At 47.3% G+C, this 19,743-nt stretch overlaps 2 protein-coding genes across 6 annotated transcripts; one reads left to right on the forward strand and one right to left on the reverse strand.

The window, feature by feature from the left end:
* Positions 1 to 550: 550 nt before the first annotated feature.
* On the forward strand, positions 551 to 7,998 carry dcxr (dicarbonyl/L-xylulose reductase). Of its 4 annotated transcripts, none has more exons than XM_018761929.2 (9): positions 551 to 579; positions 1,493 to 1,556; positions 3,102 to 3,199; positions 3,397 to 3,551; positions 5,201 to 5,243; positions 5,337 to 5,436; positions 5,679 to 5,743; positions 5,962 to 6,079; positions 6,645 to 7,998. In XM_018761929.2, exons 2-9 carry the CDS (start codon positions 1,505 to 1,507, stop codon positions 6,746 to 6,748), a joined length of 735 nt encoding a protein of 244 aa, XP_018617445.1. In that variant the 5' UTR covers positions 551 to 579; positions 1,493 to 1,504; the 3' UTR covers positions 6,749 to 7,998. The 4 variants fall into 4 exon arrangements, with proteins under 4 accessions (XP_018617445.1, XP_018617446.1, XP_018617443.1 ...); XM_018761930.2 differs by lacking the exon at positions 551 to 579 and adding an exon at positions 650 to 1,017; XM_018761927.2 differs by lacking the exon at positions 551 to 579 and adding an exon at positions 1,025 to 1,404.
* Positions 7,999 to 8,265: 267 nt separating this feature from the next.
* Positions 8,266 to 19,659, reverse strand: LOC108940081 (ras-related C3 botulinum toxin substrate 3). 2 transcript variants are annotated; one of them, XM_029246576.1, is made up of 6 exons: positions 19,407 to 19,657; positions 14,350 to 14,421; positions 14,005 to 14,122; positions 13,049 to 13,111; positions 12,633 to 12,792; positions 8,266 to 9,607 (listed from the first exon to the last, which is right to left on the reverse strand). In XM_029246576.1, exons 1-6 carry the CDS (start codon positions 19,439 to 19,441, stop codon positions 9,477 to 9,479), a joined length of 579 nt encoding a protein of 192 aa, XP_029102409.1. In that variant the 5' UTR covers positions 19,442 to 19,657; the 3' UTR covers positions 8,266 to 9,476. The 2 variants fall into 2 exon arrangements, with proteins under 2 accessions (XP_029102409.1, XP_029102410.1); XM_029246577.1 differs by having other exon boundaries at positions 9,461 to 9,607; positions 12,629 to 12,792; positions 19,407 to 19,659.
* Positions 19,660 to 19,743: the final 84 nt, after the last annotated feature.

Below are 19,743 nucleotides of genomic sequence, written 5' to 3' on the forward strand. Positions count from 1 at the left end.
GTTGATTGGTTTGGAGTACTTAAACATTAATTTCACCTACTGCAGAATGATTTGGGGAGCTTAATGAATTTTCAGTTTTTTTTTTTTCCTGCTCAATAGGGTAAAACTGTTAAATGCAATGTGTGAGCTTCTCAAATTATTTTTCCTCACATAGCCCATGTGAGGAAACTTACATTACACAACTCTACCATACAGCACAATCTCACAGATCTTCCTTCATGGTAGTCTGTAGGTGTGTGTAATGGATTTTTTTTTTTTTTAAGTTATTAAAAAGTGATGTTTTTTTAAGGAATGCCTTTTCCTCAAGTTTGGACTACTGACATACAAAGTATGTTGGTATAAACTGTGCCTTGAATTTACACACACACACACACACACACACACACACACACACACTATGAAACCCCTTGTCCCAAGTGGGGTCACGGCGAACCGGAGCCTAACCCGGCAACACAGGGCATAAGGCTGGAGGGAAAGGGGACACACCCAGGACGGGACGCCAGTCCATCGCAAGGCACCCCAGCAGGACTCGACCCCAGACTCACCAGAGAGCAGGACCCAGCCAAACCCACCGCGCAGGTTGGCAAAAAATATCTAGATGTTACAATATTGTTTAAACATTTATTTAGCTGATGCAAGTAACGTGCAGTGTTAAGCCACTTAATTTAAGTTATTTACCTACTTATAAGTATTTCTAAGTACCTTTGAAGTGCACATGAACGCTACCTTTATTGGAGCAAGCAGGACATATAATTTTGAGTGCTTTTCGGTAATTTACATTTAAATAAATTCAGATGGATGATCTTTATGTGTTTAATTCCCACATTACACCTGTTTTGGTGTCGTGTCTGAAGCGAATATCTGCGTGTACAGAATTACGTCATTTTCTCAGGTCATGTAGCATTATTCGTAGCGTAGTTTTCTCTTTTTATGCTGTAAAATGTGTGCAGGTTCTCGACTCTCGTCTCGTGTGTGCCGAAGCAGTTTCCCCTGCATCGTGGTACCGGAGTCCCGTGTGTGCGTGTAAAAATAACCTCGTTTGGATTTGCGGTCTCATCGAAACCGCTTCTTGACGTGTCTAGTGTCTGTCCTGTCCTACGAACTGAAAGACAATGTGGTTTAAAAATGATATAAAACTTTACCGCGAAGAGCAGACGATGAAATATGGCGGCAACGCGGGGAAGTTTCTCGCGCAGAGTGTTGGACTTCGCCTCGTGACTCGTGACTCGCGTTTCGCGTCTCGCCATTTCCCACAGAGACACGACGTGAACTTCGTCTTCTCCAGTGGAAGCAGGACGAGCCGCGAACATTTACTGCTCCGCCTCACTGACTGACTCGTGTGACGCCATTACTGAAACGGTGGCGCTCAACGTCGTTCCCTTTGTTACTGAAAGGAAATATAAGGTCTCGCAGGTTTAATTTGGAGGCGTTGGCGGTGGAAGTAATGAATTAATAATTGTTCATGTCGTCTTGTGTTTTTGTTTGTTTTTAGCGGATATTCACGATGGAAATCGCGTTTTCGGGCCAACGAGCAGTGGTGACGGGCGCAGGAAAAGGTAAACAAAAAAAAAAAAAGAAAAGTATCACCGTAACACCGAGTGTCACAGAAACACGGTAACACCGAACGATACACAGGTTACGCTCACTATGACAAAAACACTGGAACACAGAGAGGTGCAGGAATGCAAAGGGACAGAAACACAAAGGCACAGAGACTCTGTGTAAGAGTAACACTGAGGCACAAGACACAAACTCAGAGGTATAGTAACAGAAGTACATTAACACAGAGAAGTATAAAAAAACACCAGTACAGTTTTTAAAGGTTTACTTCACTGTCATTCCGCACTTATACAGATGTACAAGGCAGAATGAGAAACCCCTGGTACTGAAACCCCTGGTATTGAGGTTCCCCCCTTGGCCACCACGGTACAACAATACACCCAGCAGACGGTGTGACATGGACAGGACAGCAGAACTGGAAGAGGTGATCAGTTAGCACACACAAACACATGGTCTGAAACCGCTTGTCCCAAGCTGGGTCGCGGCAGGCCAGAGCCTAACCCGGCAACACAGGGCGTAAGGTTGGAGGGGGAGGGGACACACCCAGGACAGGATGCCAGTCCATCACAAGGCACCCAAAACGCACGCGCGCGCACGCACACACATTTTCTGAAACAGCTTAAGCGGGGTCGTGGCGAACCGGAGCCCAACCCGGCAACACAGGGCGTAAGGCTGGAGGAGAAAAGGGCGTACGCACCCAGGACGGGACGCCAGTTTGTCGCAAGGCACTCCGAGCAGGACTCGATAATCAGTTAGCAGTTGGTGTAAAACAAGACTGAGGTACTATGGGTATATATACGTATAAGAATAGGGTCGCAATAGATAAATATATAAGTATTTAATAAATATACTGTATGGCTGTTTACACGAGATTGGGTAAAGATGGGCAAACAGGCATTATAATTATACAGTTCCAGGGTACAGGTTTAGTGGGCGTCTGAAGACAAGGGCCAACAGCAGTGCAGGACATATGCAGTGCAAACAGTTTAAATGCTAAAGGGTCATTACGAGACATCGGAAAGATGGTGTTATTAGTGCGGTTTTGGCTGAGTGTTCAGGCACTAGTGATACTTGTGTTGGAAAAGTTTCCTGGAGAAGCCGCTGAATTCTACCGTGCTGCCAAAGGCACGAAAAAGGCAAATGTACAGAAACTCAAGTGATGCAGAAACACAGAAGTACAGGAGCACAACAGCACACAGCTGCACTTCCCATAAACAGCATTAACACTGCAATTACAGCATCTGGTCTGAACATCCGCACAATATTTTCAAGTGTTCAGTATTTTTCACTTTTCCCAGAGTCCACTGTACAGCCATCAGAGAAACCGCAGTGTTTCCTGCTACTGCATGAAATCCCCTATATGGACACTTGTATGAGGATCAAAGGCAGCTCAAGAAGATCACTGTGTCTTGTTCAGAATTTCACAGTATAAGTAACACAAGTGCATGGTTTATTATAATCATCTTGACAGGTTATCTGTCCGACACCACAAATATACGTGTGGAGTGAACGAACGACATTGGTATGTTGTGTTGTTGTAGGGATCGGCAGGGCTACTGCGCTGGCACTAGCCCAGGGTGGAGCTGAGGTCATTGCTGTCACACGCACCCAGGCTGACCTAGACAGCCTCATCCTCGAGGTATTTAGCCAACAAGGCTGCCTTCTCTTCTGTGCACATTCTGGGTCTCCAAATTCCCTGTTTTGATACATGGGATCATAGCCCTATTGTAACTGTTGAGTGAGGCTCTGCTGCTGTTTTATGTCATGCCTTTTCTCCTATAATCCTCTGCCCTTTGCTGAAGAGAGACACTTGAATGCCATGAGCATGTTTCCTAGTGTCCCTCTATCAAGCCAGTGTGTGTGGACTTGTCGGACTGGGAAGCCACTGATGCGGCCCTGAAGGATGTTGGCCCAGTGGATCTGTTGGTAAACAACGCGGGTTTCGGAATGCTGCAGCCCTTCCTTGAAGTCACGTCTGACCATTTTGATAAGTAACCACTCATTCTTTTCTACTCCTTAGTTCTGTTATTGTGAGATATGTGCAGTTGAATGTTAAGCATATTAGAAAGGAATTTGTTTCCTTCTTAGTGTTTTAATTCAGTCGTTTCTGTCTGACAAGCAACAACACTGGTACCTTATTTTAGAAATTTTCAAAAAGAAATTTTTGCAGTTTATTTTTTCATCTTTAATTGGCATTACTTATCTGTTTCATATAATTTCTTTTGCATAGAGGAAGCAACAGTTTTTTTTTTTTTTTTCAACAAGCAGATGTAAAATGTATTAGGTATAAGGTATAAAGGAATGAATGCAATGAATTCAGAATTAGAATGGGTTTTTAGTGCTGTGGAGTTTAATTTAACTCGTGGTGAGTGCTTGTGTGCCCTTAATGGTAAGGGAGGGTTTCGAAGTGGTTTACCATTGCTGCCTTCTGCATATGTCTTTGGGACTGCCTTAATTCATCTCACTTTTTTGTGAGTTGTCTGGTAATCCTGAGTGCTGGTGATAACAAGATGGGGAATTCTGCACAATTTTATGATCATTTGGTCAACAGTCAGGACTGAAAATTAGTCTGTAGGGGCAACATTTTTATTTTCATTAATTTTTAAAAAATACTTTTAATCAGGGGGCGCGGTGGCGCAGTGGGCTGGACCGGGTCCTGCTCTCTGGTGGGTCTAGGGTTTGAGTCCTGCTTGGGGTGCCTTGCGGTGGACTGGCGTCCCGTCCTGGGTGTGTCCCCTCCCCCTCCGGCTTTACACCCTGTGTTGCCGGGTAGGCTCCGGTTCCCCGTGACCCCGTATGGAACATGCGGTTCAGAAAATGTGTGTGTGTGTGTGTGTGTGTGTGTACTTTTAATCACTTGAATTTAATACACACACACACACACACATTTTCAGAACCGCTTGTCCCATACGGGGTCACGGGGAACCGGAGCCTAACCCGGCAACTCAGGGCGTAAGGCCGGAGGGGGAGGGGACACACCCAGGACGGGACGCCAGTCCGTCGCAAGGCACCCCAAGCGGGACTCGAACCCCAGACCCACTGGAGAGCAGGACCGTGGTCCAACCCACTGCGCCACCGCACCCCCCTGAATTTAATACAAATATTAAAATTTTTGCACACCAATATGTTTTATTTTATAGCTATATCCAAAATTTTTACAGAACCCAACTTGTAAATTAAGCAAAAACTATATTATTAAGCTTTTATCAAGTGTGACTTTGTGATAAAAGGGAGTGGATTTACAAAAAAGAACAGACTTCTGGTCCCATTTGTTTTTGTAAGTGGTATTCTCTGGCATAATCTGACCTACAGCAGTTTGTCACAAGACATTTTCATAGTCATCTCCCGATCAGACACATCATTCCAAACTGTGAGATGAGAATATATATATATATATATATATATATATATATGTATATATTTATTATTTCCTTTGTCACTACTATGAAAATCAAATTCAGTGATAACATCTCATGTTACATGAGTGCATAGCTAGTGTTGTGGTTAGAGGTGCCACTTTCCACTCAACAGACACAGGTTTGAATCCTGCCTCCTGCTATATACTGTATTACCTTTGAGCAGTTCACTCACCCTGAATTGCAGCAGTGACACACATCAGTTCCTTTTGACATTATTTCAGGTGTTTCAGCATCAATGTGAAGGCAGCCCTCCATGTTGCTCAGGTAAAAACCATATAGGAAATTGTGCTTATTGTTTATGGATGGGAAACATAGAGCAAGCAACACTGTGCGGCTCCTTGTTTGATGGTATTGTAGATTGTGGCTCAGGGGATGAAGGCCCGAGGGACCGGTGGCTCCATTGTTAATGTCTCCAGCCAGGCCTCGCAGCGCGCGCTAAAGGACCATGCAGTTTACTGTGAGTGAATCGCTGTGGGCTGAACACAGGTGCACATCACAGAGCCTGAGCTATAGCCAGCAGAGGTGAATCACCAGTCATTGCTTTTTTGTGGTCATTTGACAGACCACATGAAATAACATACGTGAACCTGACCCAGAGTTATTGAAACCCATTCCGCAGTTTGTGCCATTGAAGCAGGCTGTTACCAGAACCTGGGTAGAGAACCACCAGCTTAACAATCATGTGTGTTTTCCATGAAGGTGCCAGCAAGGGAGCCCTAGACATGCTGACTAAAGTGATGGCCCTGGAACTTGCTCCCTATCAGGTGTGACACCAGTATTTTTTTTGGTGGATAAACTATGTGTGGAATGCAGCAGGCGGAAAACTTCTGACCAGTATACATATATGTACATGCAGTCTGTAGTGTGCTAAAGCCTAGAATATACTTACATTACTTGCATACTGCAGTACGTGCATGTACTTAGAACAGCTGTGTCCGACGTGATACAAAGTCTGACAGCTGCACCGTGTTCCTGCACCCAGATCCGGGTGAACTCCATCAATCCCACGGTGGTGATGACCAAAATGGGACGAATGGGCTGGAGTGATCCTGTGAAATCTAAGGAAATGATATCACATATACCGCTAGGAAAATTTGCAGGTTTGCATTTTTTAAAAAATAAATTGGTCTTAGACTTAATTGTGCAAGGAGTTGTTGGTTATGCTCATATGGTCAACTCCCTGCAATGTAGGGTGATCAAGAAAACGTGTTAAATACAGCTTACAGAATTACATTGTGCTCTACCTGTAAAGTATAATCTCAGTGTAAAACTTGTGCTTCACTTATTCTTAGAAATAACTATAATAATGAAGTCCTTTTACTAGGGTTAGTTTTTGTTAGTCAGCCAGCTAATGATGTTAAGCAAACTTGAACATTGCTAACTCTTGTAGATTAGCTAACTAAAGAAATAAATGGTTAAAACCATGCTCAGAGTTAACTGTAAACCCAGTTTGTGAATTTCTCTGCACTGATACCCCTGTAATGAATACAATTCTGTGAAGCTGTGCTCAGTATGTTGAGGTCCAGGGTGTGCTGGGAATGTTTTTGGGGTTGGAACACACAATCAGACTTTTTGAAGGACTTCTAAGGATCTGGTTTAGTAAGGGTTTAGTACTAAGGTTCAGTATGGGTTTGTCAATGATGTGCCACCTGTCCTGTTTTGCAGAGGTGGATGATGTGGTGAACTCTATCCTGTTCCTGCTCAGTGACAAGAGTGCCATGACTAATGGAGTTATTTTACCTGTGGATGGTGGGTTCCTGGCTTGCTGAGGCCAGCCTGGATATGAAGCAGTAGAGGCAATGGTTGACAACTAAACTATTAAATCACAGTTCTTTTTTCAATCATTAGTTGAAATCAGCCATTATGCAGCACTTACCATAGTTTAAGGCCCAGATCAAGTAAATATACAGTTGAGCCTTGAACAACATGAGTTTAAACTGTGTAAGTCCGCTTAAGACACAGATTTTTTTCCCCAATATTGTATTATGAATGACTAATACTGTATGCCATAAAAATTTTATAACAATTCATTCATTAGTGTATAGTCTGCTTCAAGGTAGCCTAATCATATATCGATTACACTAGGCTACAGTAAAGCAATCATTGCTGCTGCTTCTTCATTATCAATGCATAACTAGTTATATCTGTAAATATGAATTTCTTTTCACATTCTTTTTTGATGTCTAGTGTAATTCAAAACACTAGATGTTATATGTATCATATCAGACTATTGATGTAGTACTGACATCATATAACTAGACAATGTAAACTTACAGTAGATACAGTACTGTAAATGCATTTTCTATTTTTTCTCTCACTTTATTGTAAGAATACATATACAAAATGTGTTGACTGTTACTGGTAAGGCTTCCGGTCAATAGTAGCCTGTTTAAGTTTTTGGAGAGTCAAAAGTTATATGTGGATTTTTGACTGTGCAGGGGGTCGGCGTCCCAATCCCCACCTTGTTCAAGGGTCAACTGTACTTGTCCCCCCCAAAAAGCTAAATTTAGCAAACAAATGTAGAGAAACAGTATCTGTATACTTGCTCAGAGATGCTGAGGACTGTAAAAATGACAAAAACTTCACATTAGTTATAAGTTCATATTTACTATACAAAATGGAAATTTCTCACAATACTCTTTGACGGTAAAAGTAATACAAAATAAAGAAACATGGAGCACATTTTGAATGAAATACATCTCTCTTCAGAAACTGATAATTTCAGACAAACAATAGGTTCTATCAAGAGATTCCAAGCAGTACCCATGCATTTTTTTGAAGCATTAAGAGGAGACATGTCAGAGTCACTCCCTGACCATGCTCAAAAACACCTTTCACTACCTAGATGCAGTTGCCATGCCAACAGAGCCCACTATCCAGTGTTCTGACAAAGCTGCAATGTCATCCCAGTGCTCGCCAGCAGAGGGAGACCATTTCAATTCACTTCTAAAGATGACGGGTTCATCAGTCCAGATATGCATTTAGGTAGTATCTCACTAAATTAATGTACAACTTCATACAAAGCAAAGCTTGACAAGGCTTGAGTGTCCTCATTTTCATTTCAGTCTTCAAAATAAAGATACACCTTTAGAACAAAACTTTAATGCACACGTAGGTTAATGATTTTAATGAAGTAATTTCTTAAGCGTGTTTTTGCACATTTTTCCCCTCTGCCAAGTTATTTCCAAACTCATGAATTATGATGCAGTAATGTAAGGACCTTACAGTGGTTACTGAAACCCCCACATGCAGACACACATCCACACAACACGCACACAGAATCTAAGCAAAGATTTAAAGGAGGGAAATTTAGGTCTGGCAACTAATGCAAGATCCTAAAATGTCACATTATGCAGCTGAATTATGTTGTCTGTGACATGCTAGTCCCTCATAAAACTAAACTACAATAGTACAGTTCCAGCCAATTATATCTGACAGGTGATATCAAAAATCAGCTTAGCTAAGAGTTGACATCAGCAGAGTGCATGTCTTTCTAGCCTAAAGGGTAGTTTACAAGTTGTGGATTCAAGCATCTTGTTAAAGGCAATGGATGCATATCAACTGTGACACCAATTTACAACAAAGTCAGCAACTTAATGGAATCCTTACACTGTGGAGCACCACTTTAAACAAGTTACAAACTATGGAAACCAACAAAACAGGCTCAAGTACTCTGTGACCATTAAAGAATAATTGAGAATTCAGCTAAAACATTTGCATGAGCAAAGATGGCCTCTTCTTGCCTAGAAGGAACTGATGTGGGGGGGTCCCCTGTATACACAGGGCCTTGAGCTGTCTTGATGTATGAGTTAAGAAGCTTATTATGCCTGGAAAGATGGAAGAGCTTCAACACGCACGGTCAAGCGATCCAACTTAACTGAAAGACGTGTTCAAGCCCCATGGAAGCTTTTCATAACTGTACACTATCACATCTTTCAAACAATGTATAAAAATGAAAAGCTACAAGACAGGCATGTCCACACTGCAACAGTACCACTAAATGAACTCCAGAAACAGCTTGTCAAATTAAAGCAAATGAGGACTGCAAGGATTGAAAGGTTTTGTTCTTTTTACTTGTCTGCATCTGCTCCTCCCCTCAAAAGTATGACAAAGGCTTTCCTATGAAGGTAACTATATATATATACACACACACACCGAATAGTGATTTTTCTTTTATAGAACATCCAGGTTCTGCCAGTCTCCTCTCCTGTAACGGTGCCTTTCATTAATGTCTCAAAACAGTTAAGGCAAAATTCTTCAGTTCCTTGACGGTTCTCGAAACACGGTGGCTTACATTTACACCCAAATGCCCTTCCCTCCCTAGCACTCTAACCACATTCCAACCCTTTGCTTCGATGTATGAAGTAACCTTGTGAACAGAGTGGGATTTACCCTCAAAGAAAAACTGATTACTGTTATGTTGCAGTAACTGAAGTAGTAGCTGAAGTGTCCCCCACCCCTACGAGAAACACTGGCCCCTGCAGCTCCAGGGGCCCCTCAGAAAACGGTGCACTTCTTGCCACGCTTTTTGACGGGAGGAGGGCAGAGCACTGCGCGGATGGCCTCATCGAACACCGTCTTTAGGCCACGCTGGGTCAAGGCTGAGCACTCCAGGTACTTCACTGCCCCTAGGAGGATTACAAAAAGGTTGAAAAGATTACATCTGCTCCAATGGTAGATACATGTAGAAGTTTAAATGGTACTCTTGTTTAAACCGACAGGAGTTTAATACACTGTTGTGGACATCCTTCCTACACCCAAAAAAAGACCAATTATGATGAAGGGTAAAACTCGCAGGGACCCAAAGTACAACAACAGAAAAGGGAGGAGAAAAAAAAGGGCATTAAAAAGAAAAAAAAAAAAAAAAAAAATTTTAAATGTGACATCTACTTTACCACTACACTAGCACAATAGGGACCAGAGGTGTGTTTCTGAGTTCATCATTTCTTCATAAGTCCAGTCACTTTTACCACCAAGTCATCAGTAAAAGATGTCCCTCCTATTATTCACAGGTGAGGTTCTATATAAACCTCAGGTAAAGCCACAGTAAATACATACTAACACACATCTATCCATTCATTATCAGTATCTGCATGTCCGATGAAAGGCCACGGTGGTTCACTTCTTGGAAACACAGAAGATGAGGCAGGGTACATCCTGGATGGAATGCCAACCTACTGTAGCATAACACTGTTTCACTTTAGACTACATTAAAATTCATTTAAAGGTACTGAACAAATATATTACCCATGCAACCTCCTGTACAATAGAGAAAACAAACAAATTCAAACATGTTGGATGTTCTGGAACGTTCATCTTGTTGTTGAGCACTCAAAAACAGAAGCTGTAAACAAGGTGGAAGCGAGCTGAACTCAGGCGGTTCTACATAATCCTCTTCGGGTGTGTTTTACTGCCCACGAATGGCTGGGTAACTCCGAGTGAGAAGGTTCAGAAAACTAAAGGAAATACAACTATAAATCTTTGCATCTTGTAACTTAAATGTTACAAGTAACAAACATCCAGTGTGGTACTTTTTGTATTTTGCTTACTTATGAAAGTTTTGAATGAGTAATAGTCAACACATTATTTTGTTAAACAAGACAAAAAGTCAAATTACAACACACATCAGCTGGTGATCAGTCTACGCACTGAAATTCCAGCAGGCAGCACAGTGCTTAGTTGAAAGCCAATACAGTCCACCGGAAGGACCCAGGTTCGAATGCTACCTCCCGCCACACTTTGGAGAAAAGCATCAGCTAAATGAATGAACTACTGAATTAAAAAAAGCTTATTCTTAATTACATTTTTGTGTGCGTGTGTACGTACACACAGCTGTGCAAAAGTCTTAGGCACTTGTTGATGTTTCGCAAAGATATTTTACATGGTTATTTAATGTCTTCTGCGTTAGTGTCAATGGGAAAGAGCATATTTTAGATTTCCAAGCATTCCTTTTGCAAAAAGTTACAGTAAAGGTTTTGTATGTCGTTTAACACACACACACACACACACACACACACACACACACACACACACACACACACAGGATGTGGACACATTGACATGGCAAGCTGGAGTCTAACCCAGCAACACAGCGTGCAAGGCTGGACGGGAGGGGACACACCCCGGACGGGACGCCAGTCCATCGCAAGGCACCCCAAGCAGGACTCGAACACCAGACCCACCAGAGAGCGGGACCCACTTGGGACAAGCGGTTGTTGACGATGGATGGTTACTAAGCTTTGTAGGAAGTTTGTTAATTAAGAGCATTATTTTTGGAAGCATTCTCACTTTACTACTGTGAGTAACACACACACACACACACACACTATATAAAGTCATTTCACAAATTCCAGCAGCACACACACAATTATAACAACATTTAGGACTGTAAGATGAGGTACAGTTTTTCATAGGTATTGCACAGAAGAAGCTGGAAGAGCAGGGCCACCTTTACTCAGCTATTTACAATCCCAGAATGCATTGCCCAACGGTTGCTAAGGAAACCGGTGCCGGACTGCAAGCCTTTAGTCAGTCGACTTAAAAAGGCGAGGGGAGGCAGAAATGGCGCTGCGCAACAATGCAGGACGGTATCAAACACGCCAGAGTCACTTTAGCTCAGCAAAACGGCAACCGCCGGTTGCCAAACGTTTGCCGCGTCTGAAGCTTGCGGCTGCTCCGAAACGGCACTCGGCGTTTCACGCGCGGCGCACGCAGGCGCACGGAGCGGCGCACAAAGGCCCCTTTGACGCCAGCTGAGGGGTCACTCAATGGCTGTCCACTTTCTTCCCCTGACGTCTTTCACTGGCTCTGCTGGGCCCACCGCTGACGGGACCCCACAATGTCCCTCTGTCCCCCTCCCCCAACGGTACGACCGGGAGACGCCGAGGCCCGAGCACAGCTAACATTCTTACATGGTGGGACACAGAGGGCAGAGCAAAAAGGCTAATGGTGCCTTTTGTAGCCTTTCTGTCCACATCAGGTGTCCAGAGAATGACATACTGACAGTCCCCTCAATGCTCTCCCTTCCTGTGTTCACATTTATTCGGCAGATGCTTTTCTCCAAAGCAACTTCCAATGAACTCTATGCGGTGTTATGAGCCCACACACCTTATTCATCAAGGTGACTTACACTGCTGGATACACTACTTATACTGGGTCACTCATCCAAACATCAGTGAAACACACTCTCTCTGTCACTCACACATTGTGGGGAACCTGAACAGCATGTCTTTGGACTGCGGGAGGAAACCAGAGCACCCGGAGGAAATCCACGCAGACACAGGGAGAACATGCGAACATATCTCCCTCGCACTCAGCCATTCATTTTTGTCCACTCTGGAGGACGTACTGTACGTTTTTAAGTGCACCTGCCAAGCTGTACGTGCTATATTGGAGAATGTTAATACATGTCACAGAAGGACATGCCGTGCCTCTAAATGACACCGCGTTTAGGGTTCCGTACAATTTCCGAGAAAGTACAGAAATTTAAAAAAAAAAAAAAAAGTTGCACTGGGTCTCGGAATGATACGCACTTAATGCAGAATAATTAAGAGCGTCCAAAATTACAGTAACCAAAGCCACAGTCAGCTGTATGACGGGTGCGATCTGTAACGCTTCCACTTCCACAGACCCTCCCCTCACTCGCTCGCTCACCTATCTCCCGGGCCATGGCCAGACCCTGGGGGTACGTAATGGGGGCCAGCTTCTTGTCCCGGAGGCGCTCAATAGTGTCCTTGTCATCCCTCAGGTCCAGCTTGGTGCCCACCAGGATGATGGGGGTGTTGGGGCAATGGTGCCGTACCTCTGGGTACCACTGTATGGGGGGGGGGGTCACAGCCAGCGGTCAGCACAACCACAAACGTGAATGCTTCACCACTGTAACTTAAGACAAAAAAAAATAAATTGACAGGTTCACACCTCTGGACCTGCTGTTGGACCCTTCAGAAGGGCAATTTAATGGGATCGTGATCGATATCCGGCGGTAAGGTTTGGAAGGACCCAAGTATGAATAAACCCACTAAAGGAAGAGTAGGAAAGGCCAAAGAAAGGCCAACGCGGCTCACACTGACCTTTGCTCTGACGTTCTCGAAGGAAGCCGGACTCACCAGGGAGAAGCATATCAAGAACACATCCTGGGGGGGGGGGGGGGGGGTCACAGGAAAAGACGGTTAAAACGAAACCCAACGCAACCACCGGCGAAGAGAGACGACACAAAGGGTTCGCTGAGGATGCAGGGGGTCCCTGTGAGCTACGGCAGTCTACCCCCACCCCCCAGTCCCCACATTCTCCCTCGTTTCCCAGAGCCGTTTTAAGCAGGGGAGGGGGCCCAGTCAGGCACACGCGCTCCTCAACGGTACATCCGATTGAACCGGCGGCAAGAGCGAAAACCGAATACCCACCCGGACGACGGCGGAAACGTGGACCTTGGCATTTATTTACTCTGCGCCCTCGGCGAGGTCCATCGTCATCTCTTTCCGGCTAACGAAGCGAGCGCCCAAAATCAACGTCGGTGACTCAGCTACTACAGTAAAAGAACGACTCCCTAAAAACGTTACATTCATCAATAAATATTTTAGAGCTGTGCCAAAACAGGCTTTTCGCCCAAGTATTATTAGTACTTCTCTGATGCTGGGCCCCTTTGCTATGCGAAGAGTTGGCGGAGAGATTCCTGTGCCAGAGCTGAGGGAAAAGGCGCTGCTCAAATGCGCGCGTCATTGGTATGCGCGGCAGGTGAGCGAGGAGGGGGCGAGGGGCAGTACCCGGCACGGCGAACCCGCGAGCGGTCGACCCGACTAGAGCCGCCACTCACGGGACAATGGAGGCCCGGCGGAGCTTCCGCGACCGAACGAGAGAGAACGGGCTTCCGGCTCCGCGGCAAAAGAGGCACGCAGAGCCGTCCGCTTTTCCAGCCGGGCTGCTGCCGCCGACGTGCGGGAAAAGCGAAATGAACCGGGACCGCTCGCAGGGTCACGAAGGAGGCGTGCAGGAAAATGGTTTGTTGTGTGGCTGAGAGGTCGGGGGGTACCGTCTGTGGGTAGGAGAGGGGTCTGAGGCGGTCGTAGTCCTCCTGTCCCGCTGTGTCCCACAGCCCCAGGTTGACGGGTTTACCGTCCACCATCACGTTGGCCGAGTAGTTATCGAACCTGGAACACACAGTTTCCATGCACCCACACGGAAGAGATTGCATCACACACACACACGCACACAACCTGTACAAATGTACCTTTCAAGATCTTGCAGGAGAACTTGTACATCTTGGAAATGACAACTTATTTTACTCAAAGTTTCAGGCATCAGTATGACATCACTTGTGTGTGCGTGTTGCCTGGCGTCCCTCCGGAAGGGCCGGCTCCACGCAGCCAGTACTCACACGGTGGGGATGTACTCTCCGGGGAAGGCATTGGTGGTGTAGCTGATGAGCAAGCAGGTCTTACCCACAGCACTGGAAGACAGGGGAGGGACAGAGGGACAAAGGGAGAATTACCGCAGCGTACAGGGTGAATTACCACGGAGCAGAGCGCCAAGGGACCCGCTAACCACGGCAAGAAGCGGCAAACGGCTCAGTTGATTCTGCCAGCTGCCACGGATGTAGAAGTCTAAAGGGCACCTCGACGCCGCCTTATCCGTCAGGCGTCCTTTTACGGTCGCCACCGAGCACCCGGGTCTCCGGTCAGCTAAACCCTGGCGCTCCGTACGCGACGCAAACTGTGGCGAGTCGCGGCAGACCTGCCGCCGGACTATCGATGGGTATATCGGGAGCACCGTCGCTCCACAACGACCATTTTCCCCACTTTTATATAACGAAGCATGGACTCATCTAAACATCTTTCAGCACACGTCAACCGCAGTTGACCACACTAGATACCGTACATCCATCCATTATCTGCAACTGCTTTTCCAACACTGATCACTTACTGCCGGTCAGCGTGGCACTGGACTCCTGCTCGCGCCGCAGGCTGCGCGCTCTAAAAGTGTGCGTTCAAGACCCGCCTCTGTCTACTGCTGCACGGACCACCGGATGAGCAGAAACGGAGCACAGCAGATGGAAGAGTCGAACGAAGGAAGGAAGCGAAGAGACACCTTGGGCGCAACCGGTTTCTCACGCTGCGGGTCCCGTCCAGTAACGCGCACAGGTCAGCATCAGTTGCTTTGCTAAACGTCTCCCTGGCACCGCAGCGCAATAACAGCTGATGATGTTGGCATCCAAAGAGTCAAAAAGGTCTTCTTTGACAGTCACCATGGTCTGGAGCCTATCCTGAAAGCATAGTGAGAGACGGGGTACAAGCTGGACCTTGCGCCAGTCCATAACAAGGTGGTCTCAGTCAGTCTTTCTCACTCACACACACACACACACACGTCTGCATTTCACCTGAAACACGTCTTGGAAGTGCGACATCACAGTAAACAAAAGAACTAGAACACGTCCCAGGCAGGCCGTCATTTATTTACCACAGTAAACACAACGGATTCTACTTCCTTGTTTCTGCTCTTCACGGGCACCTCCGTTTTTCCCCAACTAGGTCTCGAAGTACAACTTTTCCCTCCGCCGTGAGGTCTTCTCGATTGCCACACCTCAGCACGGCGAAGGATGGAGATGGCAACGATTCCACCCTATTCAGCAGATCGCGGCGTGGCCGAGCCAACGGAGTGCATTTTGAGCAAAAATCGGACCTAGCGACACACATCCCTGTGGCTACTAACCGACTCAATCTAACACGCGACCGCTTGTCCGATTCAGGGTCGTAGTGGCCTGGAGCCTATCCCAGAAGCCTAGCGCACCGGCCTAGACAGGGTACACCTCGGACGGGATGCCGCACGCACTCGTTCGCGTCCATTCAAAACACACGTCTAGTCCAAGACTGGTCATCACAGCTTCAAACGACAAGACCGACGCCTACGAGCGAAGACCCAACCCTAACCCTGCCCTGCCCTACCCTTCACTGCTCGCACAAAGTACAGTCTAGAGGAAGCACGGTTTTTGTTTTTTTTTGGTCTCCTCCATTTACAGACCTTCTACACACCGCTCATTAAGACACCTGGGACTGTTCGTCCTCTGCTTGGTTGCGTCACTCTCAGCAATTGCCTAACGTATCTAATTACAAATATATTTATGCTGTGAACGATACCCAAACTGTGGAAAACACCTATGTACTGTGCACTGTAACAGGCCACGGACAAATGCATCAGATAAATAATAATAGTGGTAGTGAGCGATGACTGGTGGTCATTAAGGCTGAAACGACTTTGGGGGGGAGCAAACTTGCAAATTTGCTGAACCTGTAATTAATGCACCAGCTTTACAGAATTTAACTTGTGACCACAAGGGGACGGGTTGCGCACGCATGTTTTACACTGTATTACTTAATGCACTACCGTCCCTTAATGCGATCTAAACGTAGATGCTGAACGGAAGACCTTTAAGGAGAGCACGGGCTTTGAACACCAAGACCGACGGCTTTAACCAAGTGGCCATATGCACTTCAGTCCTTGCATGCGGTCGCAAGCTTCCCCTTCGTTCCCGGATCCAAGTCAGGGAGTATTTCCATACTCTGTCCCGCCGCTGCACGGAGGATGAGTCCACTGGGTGGACGACCGCGATAACTCTTCCCGGGCTCTGCCGTCCTCTGGTTTTTAGCAGTCTCAGCATGAAGAGATAAGCCAGCTTCATTTTTGTTGTTGCTAGAAAAGTAATTCCATCGCAGTGCGGTTGATTTACAGCCCTGGAGCTGTGACAGGGCCAGAGCTTTATCTGCAGGGAAACCCAAAAGTCGAAAGATAAAAAGGAGCAGCGGAAAAGACGGCGTCTGCAGAAGAGGAGACCAGGCTAGCAGCGCCCACCACTCTCTCCATTTACACCGTTTTACACCACTGATTCTCATTAAGCAATATGTGAAATTACTCATTTTTGCCCAGTGTTCTGCTTCAGCGAAGACCCCACAATAAGGCTCCTGGAGGCCCCGCATGGAGCGGCTCACTACGTACACTGAGGCTGGGAGACAAAAATCACAGCGCATCACTTGTGAAGCCCTACAAATTATGAATGAATTTAGTAGCGTTACACTGATTTTACTACATTTCACCGTGGTGCAAAGTCCTGCGCTGCCGACATCCGGTGTCTCCTCTGAGAACAAGCCCATACTGAGCCAGATGATTGGTTTCCCCTGTCTGGCTGGAGCCTGAGGACGCCTGTTTCTCTGCGCCCCTCTCCAAATGTGACAGTCACTGTCCTACATACACTTTGCTGGGGGCACATTCACCCCCCAGCATGTGCGCGCACACACACACACACACACACACACACACACACACACACACCTACCCCACCCCGCCATTACATGGTCCGATCTGTCGTGGCACGGGGAACTGGGTAATGTGAAGTGACAGGTCCATGAGAGGGGTGCGCAAATTCCCGCACCATCCCAGAGAGGGACAAGAGGTCAGTTGGAACGCACCCCCCCCTGCCCCCCATCCCATCTCCATGAGGGAGGAGAAGTCAGGCAGCCTCACTGGACTCAGCGCTTTATGAGGAGGTAAGAGAAGATCGTCAGCATCCTCATCCAGGCAGCGGGCTGTGAAAACTGGCTTTATGCTGAACACCCTTCACTGGGGAGGGCGGGGGTGGGGGAGGCCTCCACCAGTCATGTGATTAGAAGACACCTCAGCGGTTAACTCCTTGCAGCCCACACGTCTTCCTTCACGCCCACAACCATCTTCCCCGACAAAAATTTCGGCACATCGCAGGCCCACGGCAAAAGGCACGATTTTTGAAACTCGGAGCACGAAAGTTCAGACGCGGCCGCGCTTTAGTAACATTGACGGAAGCATAGAGATCCGACTCGAAGGCAATTCCAGGGACCGCATGCATCACGCAGCTATGTGTTGCTATAACAACTCCGGACGGCAACATTAGCCCCATAAATCAAACGCAAGCAAATGTGAAAAAAAGCGCTCAGCGTTTAACGTTCTTGGATATGGATGCAGTTTAACCATCTGATCTGATAAATGAGATCATTTCCCAGCCAAAGTCACAGGGAAGAGGGTTCTAAAGGCTCCCAACAGGAGCGGCCATCCGCAGCCCATGTGTAGCACCCCACATCTGGCACATCTGGGCATTCCTTTAAGATAACAGCACGCAGAGGTCAGGGCACGGGGAGAAAGCGGCAGCCAAACACGCCCCGAAAACGCGTTCGAGGTGCGAGATACATCTGTAGGAGTCCCAGCGCCGCACAGAAATAGAGTACACAATGTATGCAAGGCTGCAGCGCGCATTACGATGACATGTGGCATTTTTTTTTGCAACATTTCAAATTAACTGTGGAAGAGGACATGTCTAAAACAGGATGGCATTACAGCGCGGCATAAATGCAAAGGATGGATGAGGGGACAGATGCTGAAGGCGCTCACCAGCCATACAGGTGGAAGGGAGACACTGTCTGACCACAGAAACACCAGACTTCACACATGAGCGCCGCTTTCCCTGGACTTCACTGACAACCAACAGCAGATCTGAGGATTGAGGTTTATGGCTTCCTGAGATCAGCAAGGAGGAGGAGAAGGAGCCATGCATTAAAAAAGGCGAAACCCGGACGGTCTCCACCGGTGCAGGAGCCTGTTTATAATAAATCCTTATCAATTATGTAATATGGCTCAGAAATGGTGAGAGTGGAGCAACTCACACCCCAGCACCTCCGCTCTTCGAGCGCCGATGTTTTATTATTATTATTCCTATTAATAATAAATGTCTTATTCAATATCTTAACATCTTAGTAGCGCAGATGGACATTCACATTGTGATTGTCACATTTCCGACGTGGGGGAAAAACCAAATCGGCGGAGAACTCCTTTTTGCTGCTCCCAGTTACACCCAGTCAGTGCCGCCAATATGGGAGCAGAGACAAAATGTGATTTCAAAGCTCCGCGCTCGCCTTTTATCCTGCCGCTACACGCTATGAGCATCATAACGATCATGATGATGTGATGCTGAAGATGAGGGATCCGGAGCGCGCGCACCCGCACCCGCACCAGCGCTCACCAGCGGAGCGGCCGGCCGGCTCATGACATGACGGGTCATACTGGTGCCTTAACCACGACCACGACCACGAGACGCGCCCACCCCTGCGACGGCAAGCTGTTCACCGGAGCGATGCAGGGGGTTCGAGATCCTTTCACCACCAGGCATGTGGACCCATTGTTAGCGCACGCGCTGCCTCGGCGCCGCCGCAAACTAGAGAGAAACGCTGCTGTTCGGGAGCGACGACCGGACCGCAGAAGCCCCGATTCCCCCCCCCGCAGAGCCCCAGCCCTTCCCGCAACAATCGCGCTGGCCGGGGTCGCGAACGCCCCGCCGCGCGCCGCATCGCCCCGGGGAGACGGACGTCTCCGCTCCGCCGCCGCCGCCGCCGCCCATCATGCCGCGCTCTCTCTTACCCGTCGCCGACCACGACGCATTTAATGGCCTGCATTTGCGGAGGGTGGTTCTCTGGCAGCAGACGGAGCGCGGAGGACGCGGCTGGAAGGGAGAGCCGTGCGTTTCAGGGCTCTGTGTGTCTGTGTGTGAGAGCGGGGGGCGACGAGGAGGAGGAGATGGAGGAGAGGCTGTGCAGTCCGCGCTCACACCGCAGCGCAGGGATCGGAACCGCCGGAAAAGCACGAGCGCATTTAAAGGGCCAGGAGACCAAGGCACGAGACACGGGCGAGATGGGGATGAGGATGGGGGCGGGGATGGGGGCGGGGATGAGGGAGGTGGTTAAGGGTCAGAGCGGTA

This window comes from Scleropages formosus, chromosome 20 (genome assembly GCF_900964775.1).
Source record: "Scleropages formosus chromosome 20, fSclFor1.1, whole genome shotgun sequence".
NCBI classification, from domain to species: Eukaryota; Metazoa; Chordata; class Actinopteri; order Osteoglossiformes; family Osteoglossidae; genus Scleropages; species Scleropages formosus.